At 55.4% G+C, this 15,232-nt stretch overlaps 1 protein-coding gene across 5 annotated transcripts; it reads right to left on the bottom strand.

Annotated features, from left to right (window-relative positions):
- Positions 1–6: 6 nt before the first annotated feature.
- SLC38A7 (solute carrier family 38 member 7) lies at positions 7–11,884 on the bottom strand. Of its 5 annotated transcripts, none has more exons than XM_006752883.2 (12): positions 11,821–11,884; positions 11,095–11,299; positions 9,677–10,053; positions 8,312–8,510; positions 7,957–8,101; positions 7,040–7,138; positions 6,350–6,407; positions 6,042–6,156; positions 4,124–4,271; positions 3,436–3,635; positions 2,613–2,667; positions 7–1,534 (listed from the first exon to the last, which is right to left on the bottom strand). In XM_006752883.2, the coding sequence occupies exons 3-12, from the start codon at positions 9,944–9,946 to the stop codon at positions 1,432–1,434; spliced, it is 1,392 nt and encodes a 463-aa protein (XP_006752946.1). In that variant the 5' UTR covers positions 9,947–10,053; positions 11,095–11,299; positions 11,821–11,884; the 3' UTR covers positions 7–1,431. The 5 variants fall into 5 exon arrangements, with proteins under 5 accessions (XP_006752946.1, XP_015414514.1, XP_015414523.1 ...); XM_015559028.1 differs by having other exon boundaries at positions 11,108–11,299; positions 11,812–11,870; XM_015559037.1 differs by having other exon boundaries at positions 7,966–8,101; positions 11,812–11,870.
- Positions 11,885–15,232: the final 3,348 nt, after the last annotated feature.

Here is a 15,232-nt window from a genome sequence, read left to right on the forward strand (position 1 = left end):
TGGGTGATGGAGAAGCCTATGGGGCCTCCCGCCAGCCTGTTATTTAGATCTCACTGCCCTGACTGGTGGGCTGCTGGCCGGGGTGCCCATACCCGGCCCAGGACAGAGGTTTGGGCAGGAGGGGCCGGGGAAATGCTGCGCGTTCCAGGCACGGGAAGCCCGATGGGCATGTGCAATGCGAGAAGGGCCCCCCTCACCGTGCCTGGGGCACAATCCAGGTGTGACCTCAGTGTGACTGTGTGGAGCTGAGGAAGTTGACAAGGGAGGGTTTGGCAGCCTGCCCCCCCAATACTTATGTGAGCGGGAGATTGAGCTACATAGACAAATGGGGTGGGGGGTGAAGAAGGGATGGGGTGGGGGAAAGGCAGACAGGATTCAGGTTGTAAGTTCCAGGCTGGCGGAGCTGCCTTCTCCTGCTGCCCAGTCCATGACAGCTCGGCACCCTGCGTGCCTCTGGGCTACCCCGTGGGGGACGGCAGGGGAGGCAGAGCAGCAGTCATCGGAGGAGAAGGTAGCAGGCAGGTTCACCTTGACCCTGGCCAGTCCAGCCTGCACAGGTCCAGAAGGTCCCCAGCCTTCTCCATCACCCACTTTTGTGCCTCTGAAAAGAGGGGCCCATCTGGAATCTGAGAGAGAAGCACCCCCTCTCCCCCCGCCACGGGGAAAGCTAATGGAGGCGGAGAGGGAGGCGGAATGCTCACAGCACCGAGGCACAGGCGGCCCCTGGTCCCTGGCTGAGCCGGCGGGCACCGTTTGTAAACATAAGACTTGGTGATGTCTGGGGATGGAGGAGGAGGGGGATGCCCGGACCCTGAGGTTTGGGGAGAGACACTCGGTGAGGCCCCGGAGCCTCGGGGAATGTCAGTCAGCCGTGGGAAAGAGGGCTGCAGGCTCACCGCGGGCCCAGGGGGGAGTGGGCGAGGCACGGACTCTACCTGCCTCGGTGCGTCCATGTGAATTCAGTGCTACCTTTGGGACTGGCCAGAGCCCAGAGGAAGCCACTGCTGGCTGGTCCGCGGACAGACGGAGCAGGTGTGAGTCCTGGGGAGGGAGCACAGCCCCTGCTATATGGAGAGGGCGCCCCCATTTCTCCCGAGGGAAGTCAAGCGGCTGCCTTCTCCTGAGACCTGCTGAGCCTCTTCACCGTGGGCTCCAGGCCTGGAGGAGCTGAGAGCTGGAGGCAGTGGGGAGGCTCCTGTGGCCCCCCCCTCCCACCATCCAGGGCCCCGCCAGGACGGGGGAGCAGGAAGGGAGCTGGTGTGTTCAATTCCCAGTCAGGCCACATGCCCGTGCTGCAGGCTCCAGACCGTGGGGCCCCATTTCAGCCCAGATCTGTCCCTGGAATCACCCCATCAGGAGAGGGGAATGATGCCCGAGTCAGCGTGGCCCCGCAGCTCTGAGATGGGTTCCTGGGTGCCAAGGAGGCCGTGGTTATGCCAACAGATCCACGAAGACGGCGTTGGCTGTGGTCTGGCCGAAGATGAAGGCTCCCAGGGTGACTAAGAGGACTCCGTAACTGACCAGCGCCCACCAGCTGTAGGCAGAGGGGGAGGCCGGCCTGTCAATCAGCCCACCCGTGACTCTGCAGACTTTGATATACACACACACACACATTCATCACCATAATCACCTACACCAGCGGTCGCCAACCTTTCGGACCCCACGGACCACCGATTGGCGACCACTGACCTAAACCACTTCTCCTGTGGGGAGAGCCCTTCCTACTTCGCAGGGACTTTTCATACAAAGGTGTGCGCTGCCAGGGGTATGATCCCTAATTCACAGGGAAGGAGACCAAGACCTAATGGGATGGACTGGTCATAGGAGGTCAAGGGCAGGACCAGGGTGAGAATGCGTGTCTCCTGACGGAGAGATGTTTTGGGGAAAAGCAGGTCATGGTGTGAGCCATTTCATTAAAACAAAATAAACAAAACAGCTCGGCCGGCGTGGCTCCGTTGCTGGGCGTTGACCTATGAACCCTGAGGTTGCAGTTCAATTCCTAGTCATGGCACATGCCCGGGTTGTAGGCTCCATCCCCAGTAGGGGGCCTGCATGAGGCAGTCGATCCATGATGTTCTTTCATCAATGTCTCTTATCTCCCTCTCCCTATCCCTTCCTCTCTCTCTAAAAACCAATAAAAATAAATCCATGATGTTCCTCTCTCATCAATGTCTCTTATCTCCCTATCCCTCTCCCTTCCCCTCTCTCTAAAAACCAATAAAAATATATTTAAAAAACAAACAAACGAAAAACACATAACTAGACCCCGAACCCCACGTGTCTGTGTACACATATTCACAGCTGTGTGCACACAGACAGGCACACGTGCAGAGTCCGGGAGGGCGCAGACCCTGCTGGGACATGGAGCTGGGGTGGGGGAGGGTGGCATCTGGTCTGTGTGTGTAGGGGGAGGGATTCCACTCTTCTCTCTGAAGTCCTTCAGGAGTGCTTGCCCTGTCCTAACTAGCACATTACCCATTTTTTAAAAGGAATTTTAAAACACTCCCGTTTTTCAAAGTGGGCAGGTCTCCTGACCCTTGTGACTTTAAGGCCCCTCGAAGGCTCCCTCCCGTGTGGTGCCTCCCCTGAGGACAAGGCCGGAGCTGCTTTACCTGGCCGGCTTGACCTCCTCCATCTCAGACAGTTTGGCTTGAATGAGGCACAGCCCTGGAAGAGAAGAGGTGGCCCCGGAGAGCTTGGCTGGGCCCCTTCCCCGGGCCCAGCTCCCCCCTTACCACGAGGCAGCGGTGGATGGAGAAAGGCCTGTTGGCTTTTCCAGATACTCCACCTCTGCCCCCACACCCAGCCCGAGGCCTGGCAGGGGCTCTCCCAGGAGACGCCAGCACCCACAGGCCCACTGTGAGCTGCGTGCAGCACTCGGGGCTAACGGGGCAGCACGCCCGGGCCCTTCCCGGTGATTGCTGAGCGGACGTGGCCCCCAGACTCCGCGCCAAGTGGCAGGGGCTGTCAGGGTGGAATTAACTGGGTACCAGTGGCACTCATGGCTGGGCAGGTGGGACAGCTTCCCAGGGACCTGGTGGCAGACCCGTCTGACACTCAGGACTCCCGGCTTCTGGGTCAGGGTGCAGCCACAGACCCCACTGCCCTCTGGGGACTGACCAGCCACAGCCACGATCGCCAGGGAGCCACAGAGACCTGAACGCAGAACTGAGGGTACAGGTTGAGGACCTAGACAGGCTTGGCGTTGGAAAAGGTTGTGACCCATTAGCTGAGTTCACGTCATGAACCTCCCATCTCCTCGCCAGGAAGTGGAGAGAAGAGCATCTTCCTATCAGACGGTGCTTGGGCCCGGGTCAGCCCAGAGCCTGTGGCGGGTGACCACACAGGCTGCTGGCGCCTCTCCCCCACAGGTGAGCAAGGGAGGCGCTCTGGCCGGGAGGGGGGCAGTGCTGTGGGGGCGCCAGGGGTCCGCACCTGGGAAGACGAAGATGAAGCAGGCGGCCAGGCCTCCAATGACCGAGATGACCTTGCCGATGTCGGGGATGAAGAGCGCCAGCAGCAGGGTGAGCAGGAACCAGACCACCGTCTGCAGCACTCGCCGCCGCTGCTCCCGCCCCACGTCCTCCTCCACGGGCATCTCCTGGTAGCGCAGCCATAGGCCTTCGACCACCGCCCTGCACACAGGGAGGGGCTCAGAGGCTCCCCTGCTCACAGTCCCCCCCACCAGCTCCCGGAGCCAGACCCCCGACTGGGTGGATGGGGTTGAACCTGTTCCTCTCTGTAAAGGGGCCCAGAAGCGATCTCGGGGCTGCCTGGGGAGTGGATGGGGGTGAACGTGCAGGGCTTAGCGCCCTGCCTGGCCCAGGACGTGGTCACCGGGGGAACCGATTCTATTCTCCTGAAAGGGAAGGGCCTGGGACACCCAGAAGGCTGGTGGTCAGGAAAGGATCTGGACTGGAGGTTCTTAGAGGACTCACAGGATGTTCTGGGGACCATGGGACAAGGGGGGGTGGGGTGGGCAAGACCCGGCTGCGGGTAGGCACTGACTTTTCCCCATGGGCTTCAGTTTCTCCTACAAGCAGGGTCCATACAAGGTCAAAGGACCACGGGATAAAGGGTTATCAGGGGCCCCGAGGACGCACCCCCGTGGGCGGGGGCTCACCGGCCACAGAAGTGCAGGATGGAGTATGAGGTGAGCACGCTCAGGATGATGAAGGCGCGCGCCACGGCCACGGCCACGTCGTTGGAGGGGTAGGACAGGAGCACGTCGGGGTCCACAGACGCTCCAAAGGTCAGGAAGCCACAGATGCCTGAGGGCAGGGATCAAAGGGCTGGGAAGGCGCCACCCTGGCAGGGGAAGGCGGAGGGACTGCCCACCACTGGGTGGGACCTCAGACAGGGAGGGCGTTGTTGCAGCTCTGCAGGCTGAGGGTGGTGGGCTGGGGTCAGACTCTCCTCCCCGGCCTTCTCACGACTGCCCCCACTGCCACCTCTCTGACCTCACGCTGCCCGCACGTTCCTCTCACAGCCAGTTCTTCATCCGACCACTCAGGCCTCGGCTCCATCTCCCCTCTCTAGACACGCCTCCCCACCCAGCCTGCCCACAATCGCCCACCCCCAGCACTCTCACATTAGCCTATTTCCATCAGAGCCCACGGTCTCTCTGAATTCTTTCTTTCCTTTCCTTTTCTTTTTTTTTTTTTTTAAATATATTTTGTTGATTTTTTACAGAGAGGAAGGGAGAGGGATAGAGTTAGAAGCATCGATGAGAGAGAAACATCGATCAGCTGGATCAGCTGCCGCCTGCACACGCCCCACCGGGGATGTGCCCGCAACCAAGGTACCTGCCCTTGGCTGGAATGGAACCTGGGACCCTTGCATCTGCAGGCCGACGCGCTATCCACTGAGCCAGACCGGTCAGGGCTCCTTTTCTTTTTTAACTTATGATCTGCTTCTCCAAGCAGAACAGGAGCCCCAGGAGGACAGGGCCTGCCTGGTTCCTGGCTGTGTCTTCAGAGGCAGAGGCCCCCGAACCGCCTGTGGAGGAATCCCTGGGCCATCCTCCAGGTCGCCCAGCCCTGCTCCCTATCCCAGCCGTTCCCCACAGCACCCACAGCCATCCCTCACGGACACACCTGCCTGCGACACTTTCGCTCTGGCTCCCAGCAATCCTCCAGGCCCAAGGGGACCTGGCCCTGTCGCCCACCCCGCCTTGCTCCACTCCAGCCACACACACCTTTCATCGGTCCCTGCTCAAGGACTCGGCAGTTTCTGGTCCCTCTGCCTGGAATGCTCTTCCTCCAGCCCTTCCGACTCTGACTCTGTCCCATCATGTGGGCCTCCCCAAATGCAACCCCTCAGAGAGAAGTCTTCTGTGAACCATCCCCCAAAGCGCCCCACCCCCCAGTCCCACTCACATGTCCCCTGTTCCACTGTGGCCCTCAACTGTCTGAAATCCCAGATTCCTGCTTTTCTCTCGTTAGACTCTCTCCTACTTGACCAGCGGTTCTCAACCTGTGGGTCGCAATCCCTTTGGGGGTCGAACGACCCTTTCACAGGGGTCGCCTAAGACCATCGGAAAACACATATATAATTACATAGTGTTTTTGTGATTAATCACTATGCTTTAATGATGTTCAATTTGTAACAATGAAAATACATCCTGCATATCAGATATTTACATTACGATTCATAACAGTAGCAAAATTACAGTTATGAAGTAGCAACGAAAATAATTTTATGGTTGGGGGGTCACCACAACATGAGGAACTGTATTTAAAGGGTCGCGGCATTAGGAAGGTTGAGAACCACTGTACTAGGCCATCCATTCCATGAGGGCGGGGCCAGGCCCACCTATCTCCACGGCATCCCCCCTCTGAGAATAGTTCCTGGCACTTATCAGGCAGAGCTGCTGAATGAATGGATGAACCCGTTCCTCTCATTTGGGCAGGGGGAGGCCCAGGGCAGCCCCACCTCAAGCCAATGCCTACAGAAGAGTCTGACATGCTAAGGGTGCAAGGCTGTCCCCGGGAAAGCTGGGCTGGAGCACTTAGGAACAGAGGGAAGGCGGGAGCGCTCACCTGTGCCCATGTACACGGCGAGGGCTATGACCATGGCGGCCGTCACCACCCCGCCCCAGGTCTTCACCTCGGGCCGCCGCATGCTGTTGAAGATGGGCACGCTGCTCACGTGGCACTGTCAGGGTGAAGGTCACAGTTATCTTGGGGAAGTGACCTCACCCCCTGTTTCCAGAGGGAGGGACAAGGGGCGAGTCCTGGGGTCCCCTCTCCATCCTTCCTCCCAGGATCCCCCATCCTGCCCGTGATGTGGGCTCCATCCCAGGGTGGGGAGTGAGCTAAGAGGGCCGCAGGGACCTGGCAACTGGCACCTGAAATCCAAAGCAGATGGTGGGCATGGCATTGAACACGGCCATCCAGGAAGCTGGCCTGTGGATAAACACAAGAACGTGCTACCTGGGGACCCCACACAGCCACCAACTCCCCCTCATCCCCGTCATGCCCTTACTCTTCCTCCAGCCAACCATGGCCTCCACCAGGGAGCCTTCTACACACTCCACCCACAGGAGTCTGGGAACGGGGAGAGGGCACATCTCCATTTCACAGGTCAGTAAACTGAGGCTCTGCAAGGCCCTCCTGGGACTGAAACCCTACACTGGGCCTTTTACTTTTTTTTGGTTTGTTCCTTTCATAAAAAAGAAACTTTTTTTTTTTTTTTAAATGACCAAATAGATCCATCCTCATGTAGAAGATACAGAAATTACAGAGATGCACAAGTTGGAAAAATGTGGAGCTCCACCCTGGCAGGCTCCACAGCCCGAGGCCTCGTCTCACGTTGGCTCAGTGGCTGGGCGTTAGTGGCGAACTCTCTCCCGTCTCTGATTCTCACTTCCCTTCAGCGGAGAGAGATGAGGACCGCTTGTTCCTACGATGACCGATGCGCCAAGCCCCACTGAGCCTCAAGATGAGCACCTGTGTGGCCTTTCGGTGTCTGACTTGGCACCTCCCGGGGCCCAAGCAGCCGATCCTACCCCACGTGTCTCTTGGGGGTCCGCACCCACCTGGTCAGGATGTCCCCTGGGGTCATCTCCTTATCCGGCCAGATGTACTTGATGATAACGATGGCGGTGACGTACCAGGTGCCCACGACGCTGAGGAAGCTGCGGGGAGAATGGACGGCACTCCTTCCTCCCCAGCCCCAGCCGCCCTTTCTCTGCTCCCACCCCAGGGGCATCCGCCCTTCGTTCTAGTGACCACAAGTGTCTACTGAACAACTTGGGGGGGCTATTTCCAACAAAGACTCCAGAAATGCCTGAGAAAGAAGTTCTGGAGAAACTGGGCCACAGCCAGGAGGGACCGGACTGGCCTTTCTGACCATCAGGAAATGCACTGGCTCAGCTCCAGGGCTCGGAGGGCTGGGCTTCCATCAGAGCGGCCCACGCGTGGCGAGGGCTGCAAGGAGGGCCCTTGAGAACTAGGAGATACCGGAGGAAAGAGGGTCGAAGGTACAAATACTGGAATGTCGACATTACAGGGGACCCTGGAGACCGCTGAGTGCGACCCTGCCGATTACGGATCGCAGGAAACAGCTTTTCAGACCCTGAGTCAGGCAGCCAGTCTCCTCCCTTCATAACAAGCTGCAGGGAAGAGGCTGCCCAGATGGCAACTCCAACTGATCAAAAATCCCATTCTCGCCGGGAAAGCTAAGGTCCAGGCCCGGAGGCTGCCTTTGCCCTCTGGTTGCCACCTGTCCCTTTGACAAGGACACTGACTATCCCACTGATGCTCAGGGCCACCGTCTCCCTTTGCTGCTGACAGACAGGAAAGTCTTCTGCTGGAACCCGTGCAAGCCCTGGCCGTTCAACCTTGCCCGCTCTTGCCGCCCCAGAAGGTGAGGTGGCATGGAGGACAGGGTTCCCTGGCAGCCCTTGGGTCTCCAGGGTTCTGTCTGGCCCAGGTTGGGGCGGGGCCTCCGAACCTGGCATACTTCTGGAAGCCGATCTCCCTGGGGATGGAGAGGGGCAGGATGAAGAGGAAGGCGGTGAGGCTGATGGTAAACTTGCGGTCCGTGTACCAGGGGCTGCCACTGGCCCCCTCAGGCTCCTTTGCCAACACGGCTATAACTGCACAGGGAGGAAGAAGGGAACGTCAGGCCAGGCCACTGCAAGGCGCGGCCCTCCTGCTCGGCTGGGCCTCGGCGCTTCCATCTGTCTAATGGGCCCAGCAGCCGGGAGGAGGATTCCCAGGGGAAGGTGTTCCATGCCCTTTCCCTCCACCCCTAGGATTCCCAGGGCCCAGGTGGGGGGATGAGGTGGCTACAGAGGGAGCCTCACTCTTGTCCTGCTGGTCCCCAATGATGATGAGGAAGGCGATGCAGGTGCCGAAGGTGTAGATGGCAATGGACACCTCGCACAGCACGCCCGTCAGCTTGCCACACACAGCCCACACCACCTCCTGATAGGTCCGCTCGTTGCTGGCCTGGGAGCAGTAGGCGAGGATGACGAGGCCGCTGATGATGAAAACCAGCATGCCCTGTGGGCAGGGGCAGAGCAGGAGGGTGTGGAAAAGGCCTGGCAGCAAAGGACAGCCTGGTTTTGCTCAGTATTTACGGGGCCAGTGCTCAAAGCTGGTTTGGCATAGAGACCTCATCTCGCAGGGCAATTTAAAGAAATATATTTTATTGATTTTTTACAGAGAAGAAGGGAGATGGACAGAGAGTTAGAAACATCGATGAGAGAGAAACATCGATCAGCTGCCTCCTGCACATCCCCTACTGGGGATGTGCCCACAACCAAGGTACATGCCCTCGACCGGAATCGAACCTGGGACCCTCCACTCCGCAGGCCAACGCTCTATCCACCGAGCCAAACCGGTCAGGGCATTGCACGGCAATTTTAGTAGATTACTGGAGACTTGAGATTTTCTTTAGAAACAAAAGGAGCTTTATAGAAAATTTCAAACGCACACAAAAGTAGAAAGAATGGTATAATGGACCCCCATGTCCTTATCACTCAGCTTCAAAAATGATCAATTCATGCCCAATCCTGTTTCATCTATTCTCTCACCCACTCTGGATTATTATTTTTTTAAAAAACGTTCTCTCTCTTTTGTAAAAATATTTATTTATTTGTTTTAAAGAGAGAGAAAGGGAGGGACGGGGAACACTAGGCAGGCCCGGGCGGTGGGGACGGGGAAAGAAAAATAAAGAGAGAGAAAGCGAGAGGAATAGAGAGATAGAAACTTCGATAAGAAGCCCCCTACTGGGGTCAAGCCTGCAAGCTGGTCACATGCCCTGACCAGGAATCCATTCAGCGACCTCTTGGTTCATAGGTCAATGCTCAACCACTGAGCCACACGGGCCGGCACTGTATTATTTTGAAGAAAACACAAGTTTTCATATCACTTCATCAATACTATTTCATGTGGTTCTAAAAGATAAGGGCCACTTTTAAAAACATAACCACAAGGCTGTTAAGTATGCAATTGATGTCAAATTTCCCTGATTGCTCCGCAAGGCTTTTGAAGCCTCATCTGGGCTCAGAGGAAAGAATGCTGGGATAGATGGGTCACATCTGCCCTGAGAGAGGGTGGGGAGAATGGTAGCTCTGATCACCCCTCATCCAGAGCCTCCCCTGTGAGGCAGAGAGGCCAGACTCCCCAGCTGAACTTCATTCCTGCCCTCTCGCCCGCACACTCACCATCTGCAGGGTGATGCCCGCGGCCACGCCCCCGGCCGTGCTGAAGGCTGCTGGGAAGTTGAGCAGTCCTGCCCCCAGGCAGGCGTTGACTACAATGAAGATGGCCCCAAACGAGGACGTGGTGCCTCTGCTCAGACTTTCAGGGGAGGCCTCCCCCTCACTCTTCGGGTCCGAGTCCACACAGGGGCTCTGCAGCAGACGGGCCCGCTCCCCAGCATCCGTGCTGAGGCCCCACTCGCCAAGGTCACTGTTGATGCTGACCTGGGCCATGGCCCTGACAGCCCTCTTCCGCCGGGTCTGCAGATTCTGCCTCACCACCGCATCCCCTGTTCAGAGCTGTTCTCCCAGGAGGCCTGTGGGCGCTGGCTCTTCTCAGCCTAGACAGGAAAGTCAGGTACTACTGCTATGCCAAGGTGGGCACAGAAAGGCAAAACGACTTCCCCCAGATCAGATGGCTGGGACTGGAACCCAGGTGCACCTGTGTGCAGAATACTGCACTGGGGGCAACAGTGTGGGGTGGCAGAGACAGAAATTGGTCCGAGGCAAATCCTGCTTGCTGCAGGCTTACAGACCCAGGGGGTATATAAGACAAACATAAGAGAGAGGGGTAGTAACCTGCCGGCATTAGAAAGAGGCCATGTATGGGCAGGAGTGTCATGGACATATCTCATTCCATCCTTTCGACAGGGGACATGGGGCTTGGAGAGATCAAATCAGTGATCCAGGGTCACATGTTAGCAAGTTGCAGAGTAGGGTTTGGATACCCATCTGTCTGCCTTCCCAGCCTGTTTCCACACCGCAGGGTTCCAGGAGCAGCCCTCACTCAGAACCAGCACACCGCCCTCCAGCCCAGAATCTGGATTCTCCATAGCTTCCGAAGTCCTTCAAAAGTCAGGCCAACTCTCACTCATCTCCCACATGACTCACCTAACTACTGCCCACCACAGAGGCATCCCCTCTGATGCCCTCAACATGCCAGGGGTTTGAATGGCAAAGGAGGCCCCCTGGGTAGTCAGATGGTTCCCACTGCTCCTCCTGATCCTGGTCCAACAAAGTCGGGAATGGTACACTCACAAGAGGGAGAAAGGAAGGTGATGATGCTCTTAGACATCGGTCACCACCCATGCAACCAAGACACCAGCCCCAGAGGAAGAATCCCTCTGCTGGCTCCAACTCCAGAAAGATCAGCCAGGGGACACCCATCCAGCCACGCAGCCAAAAAACCAGAGCAGTGAGTAGCAGAGGGAGAGTCCTGGGCTCCCAGGCTCCCAGCAGAGCTCCAGACAGAGCCCCGCAAAGCTAGTGCTGCCAGAGCTGTGCGACCTCCCTCTCAGCCCTGCTCACATCTCAGAACAGGGGTGTAAGATCGCTCAGCCGTCCCTCCCCCCAGTTACTCAGCTCCATCTTCCCCGGCTTACCTGCTCTTCCCACCTGATAAGGGCTACGGTGGAGGGGGTGCTGCTCCTTACAGCTCCTTCTCCCCCAAACGCCTGGGATCTGACTCTCCTCACTTCTCTCTCTCTCTGGCCCCAATTTCTTCTTTTCTCTTTGCTACAAGGCCGCCGTCAGCAGAGTGATGAGTTTGAGCTGTTTTGTGCTGGTCAGCAAATTGAGGCTCAGACTCTAAGTCGTAGAAGGGAGCACCAACCAGGTCAGTCAGGTAAACAGGCGCACGGAGGGAAGACGCTGGGCTAAAGTCACAGCGGGCAGCCGGCAGAACCAGAACTAGGAGCCTGGCGCCCTCGGGGAGCTGGCATCACTGCAGGACGCCCCTCAGTTCCCAACCGGAGCGGGACCCCACTCCAGCCCGCGGCTGGATCCCCGAAATAGGAGGGGCGGGCTCACCGGGAGGTGGACCAGGGCGCACCCCGCGCGGAGGGGATGGCCCCAGGCATGCAGTGAGGCGAGTGGGCTGTTGTGGGCTAAACTGGGCGGAGGCACCGGGATTTGATCCGGGCCTAGGACTGGGTGGAGACTGGGCAGGAACCGGCCAACCGAGGGCGGCCGTGGGACCAAGGACGCCGGGCTTCCGATCTCCCTGCGGGGAGTGGGCAGGGCTCTGCTGCGGTCGGGGGTTTGGGTACCCCAGGACCTAAAGCTCCCACCCTCCAGCTTTTCTACTTTCAGCCACCTACCCACGGTACCTCATGTCCCAGCCGGCTGGGGAGACACGTGAACAGAGGTCACGTGACAGTCGGGCTACGGAGCGCGGGGCACTCTGGGAGTTGTAGTTTCCGCAGGTAGTCTCCACGGTATGTGTGCACTGTTCTGGTTTGCTTAACTGGTCACTTGTTGAAGGATGTCTGAGCTGTTTGCAGGTTTTAAAAGTAATAGTTTTTTTGGGAAAAAATGGATACATATGTTAATACCCTTTGTAATACTTTAAGCAATAAAAAAAATAAAAGTAATAGTTTTTTTTTATTTTTGAGCTTTATGCACTTTATCCTCAAATCGATCCTTTAAAAATGTCCAGTACACCTGGCAGGCGTGGCTCAATGGTTGTGCATTGACCTATGAATCAGGAGGTCATGGCTCAATTCTGGTTCGAGGCACTTGCAGGGGTTGTGGGCTGGATTCCCTGTGTGGGCGTGTGGGTGGCAGGCAATCAGTGTTTCTCTCTCATCATTGATGTTTCTCTCTCTCTCCCTCTCCATTCCTCTCTGAAATAAATTAAAAATATATTAGAAAATAAAAGAAATTGAAAAAAAGTCCAATACAGTGGTTTTTAGTATATTCATAGTTTTGCAACCATAACCATTATCTAATTTCAGCATTGTTATCACTGTCCCCACCAACACACCCTGTAACCATTAGTAGTCAAACACCCCCCAGTCCCATATCCTCTCCCCCAAGCCCCTGGCACCACTAACCTACTTAGTGTTTTGGATGAGTTGTTATCAAGTTTCATCCATGTTGGAGCATATTGGTACTGCATTCCGTTTTATTACTAAACTAGAGGCCTGGTGCACAACATTCGTGCACTGGAGGGGGGGGGCGTCCCTCAGTCCAGCCTGCACCTTCTTGCAGTCCAGGACCCCTCGGGGGATGTCTGCCTGATGGTTTGGGCCCAATGGCAGAACAACCAGATGCTATGATGCGCACTGACCACCAGGGGGCCTGCTCCCCCTAAGCCATCAGTCAGACATCTCCTGAGGGGTCCTTAGCACTGCTATGGAGGCGGGAGAGGCTCCCGCCACCACCATTGCGCTTGCCAGCTGTGAGCCAGACTTCTGTCTGAGCAGTGCTCTCCCTGTGGGAGCGCACTGACCACCAAGGGGCAGCTCATGTGTTAAGTGCCCCCTGGTGGTCAGTGTGCGTTCAGTCGATTTACATATTGCGGAGAGTGGGCCTAAGCTGTCAGTCGGACATCCCGGAATTGCCAGGTCAGACGGTGAGCCTATGTTTAACTTTTTGAGAATTGCTGGACTGTTTTCCAAAGCAGCTCCACTATTTTACATTCCTATCAACATTGTGTGAGGGGTCCAATTTCTTCACATTCTTGGTGACTCTTATTATATTCTGTTCTTTTCATTACAGTCATCCTAGTGGGTGTGAAGTGAATCCCATGATGGTTCTTATTTGCATTTTCCGGATGACTAGTGATTATAGCATCTTTTCACACGCTTATTGGCCATTAGTGTGTCTTTGGAGAAATGTCTATTCAGATACTTTTCCCAGTTATTAGTTGGGTTATTTTTCTTTTTATTCTTGAAGTGTGTTTTTATATATTCTGGATACAAATTCTCAAGATTTAAAAAATTTCTCTGGCTGGTGTGATGTACACCAAAAGCTGGTGGGTTCAATTCCCCGTCAGGGCACATACCCAGCTTGCGGGTTCCATCCCTGGTTGGGGCACGTGCAGGGAGCAACCAATTGATGTTTTCTCTCATGTTGATATTTCTTTTTCTCTCCCTTCCTTCCTTCCTCTGAAATCAATTAAAAAATTGTAAGATTATAAACATTGATTTTAGAGAGGGACTTGTTCCACTGATTTATATGTTGTTTGACTCTTGTACATATGTGCCCTGACTGGGGATTGAACCCACAAACTTGGCATATCTGGACAACTCTAACTAAATGAGCTACCCAGCCAGGGCTTCTCAAGAGTTTTTTAAGATTATCATTTTAAAAAAAGAAAACAATTATCTTCTATTTATTAGCTACCAACCAACAATTTCTATGAAAAAAAGTTCCACAGTCCAAAAGGAAAAAGGTTAAAAAAGTTCTCAGGCCGGCTGAGTGAGCTGGACTTTGACCATGTAGATGGAAGCCGGAGGCAGTTCAGTCCGACAGTACCCAATGGCTGGTCAAAGGATCGCGTGTTTCTGAACCTCCTTGAAAATTTTCTTTTTATTATTTGAAGAACAAAATGACTCCCAAACCTCAGCTCAGACATATTGTGGGTCAGAATGTCCAGAGATAAGGCTAGGGAAACAATATATTTTTTAAAAATCCAGATTTGGAAACTATTCTACTTTTAACTATAATAAACAGAGGCATGCCTGCCCAGTGTGGCTCAGCGGTTGAGTGTCAACCTATGAACCAGGAGGTCACGGTTCAATTCCTGATCAGGGCATATGCCAAGGTTGTGGGCTCAGTCCCCAGTGGGGGGCATGCGGGAGGCAGCTGATCAATGATTCTCATCATTGATGTTTCCGTCTCTCCCTCTCCCTTCTTCTCTGAAATCAGTAAACATATATTTTAAAAAGACAAACAAACAAAAAAAACAGAGGCTATTCTGAGCAGGCAAACTACCTCCTCCATTGAGGGAACATGAACATATTCGTCCCCGACTAGAAAACTAGGATAGGGTTGAAGGCAAACAGTCTGAACTGCTGAGAAAAACACACCCCACGTGACTGTTTGGTGAGGAAAGGGACTTAGTCCAGGGTGAGCTGGCAATACCTGTGGTTAAAAATAACGAGGTCAGCGGGGGTCAGGTTCCCTTTCCTGCTGGCTTGGTGGCCAACTTTCAACCATGTGGTTCCATCAGGGAGACTTAAAGCTGCTTCTGCTAACCTGGGCAGTCAGTTCCTGAACGGAGCAGCCGAATAACATGCTGTTTTCCTTTTAAGATACCTCCCCAAAGACATCAGGGAAAGCCGGTTCTAGATAAGCTCACTTATCCATTTACCACCTTGGTGCATCCGTTTCTAACAGGGACAGAGAAGAGCTGGGGTCAGGAGCAAGCCTGCTGTATACCCTGTGCCCCTCAGGGAGTGAGCAACCAGAGGGAAATAGCAAGCTAAGCCCGCTGCCCCCTCCTCGGGGCCTGACCTCTGCTCCATGGCCGGCCTGGCCCGCCTTGAATGGCTCCTAGCACTAAGCAGAAGGGGACAGCGTAACCTTGAGGCCTAGCAGGCGCCATTGCTCCGTGTCTGCTGACATAGATGACTTTATGGTAGAGGTTGCAAACTGGTGACCTATTGTTTGCATCTTGCCTGTAAATCATTAAAAAAATTGAATCAGGCCAGCGTAGTTCAGTGGTTGTCGACCTATGAATTAGGAGGTCACGGTTCAATTCCTGGTCGGGGCGCATGCCCGGGTTGCAGGCTC

This window comes from Myotis davidii, unplaced genomic scaffold (genome assembly GCF_000327345.1).
Source record: "Myotis davidii unplaced genomic scaffold, ASM32734v1 scaffold590, whole genome shotgun sequence".
Classification (NCBI taxonomy): Eukaryota; Metazoa; Chordata; class Mammalia; order Chiroptera; family Vespertilionidae; genus Myotis; species Myotis davidii.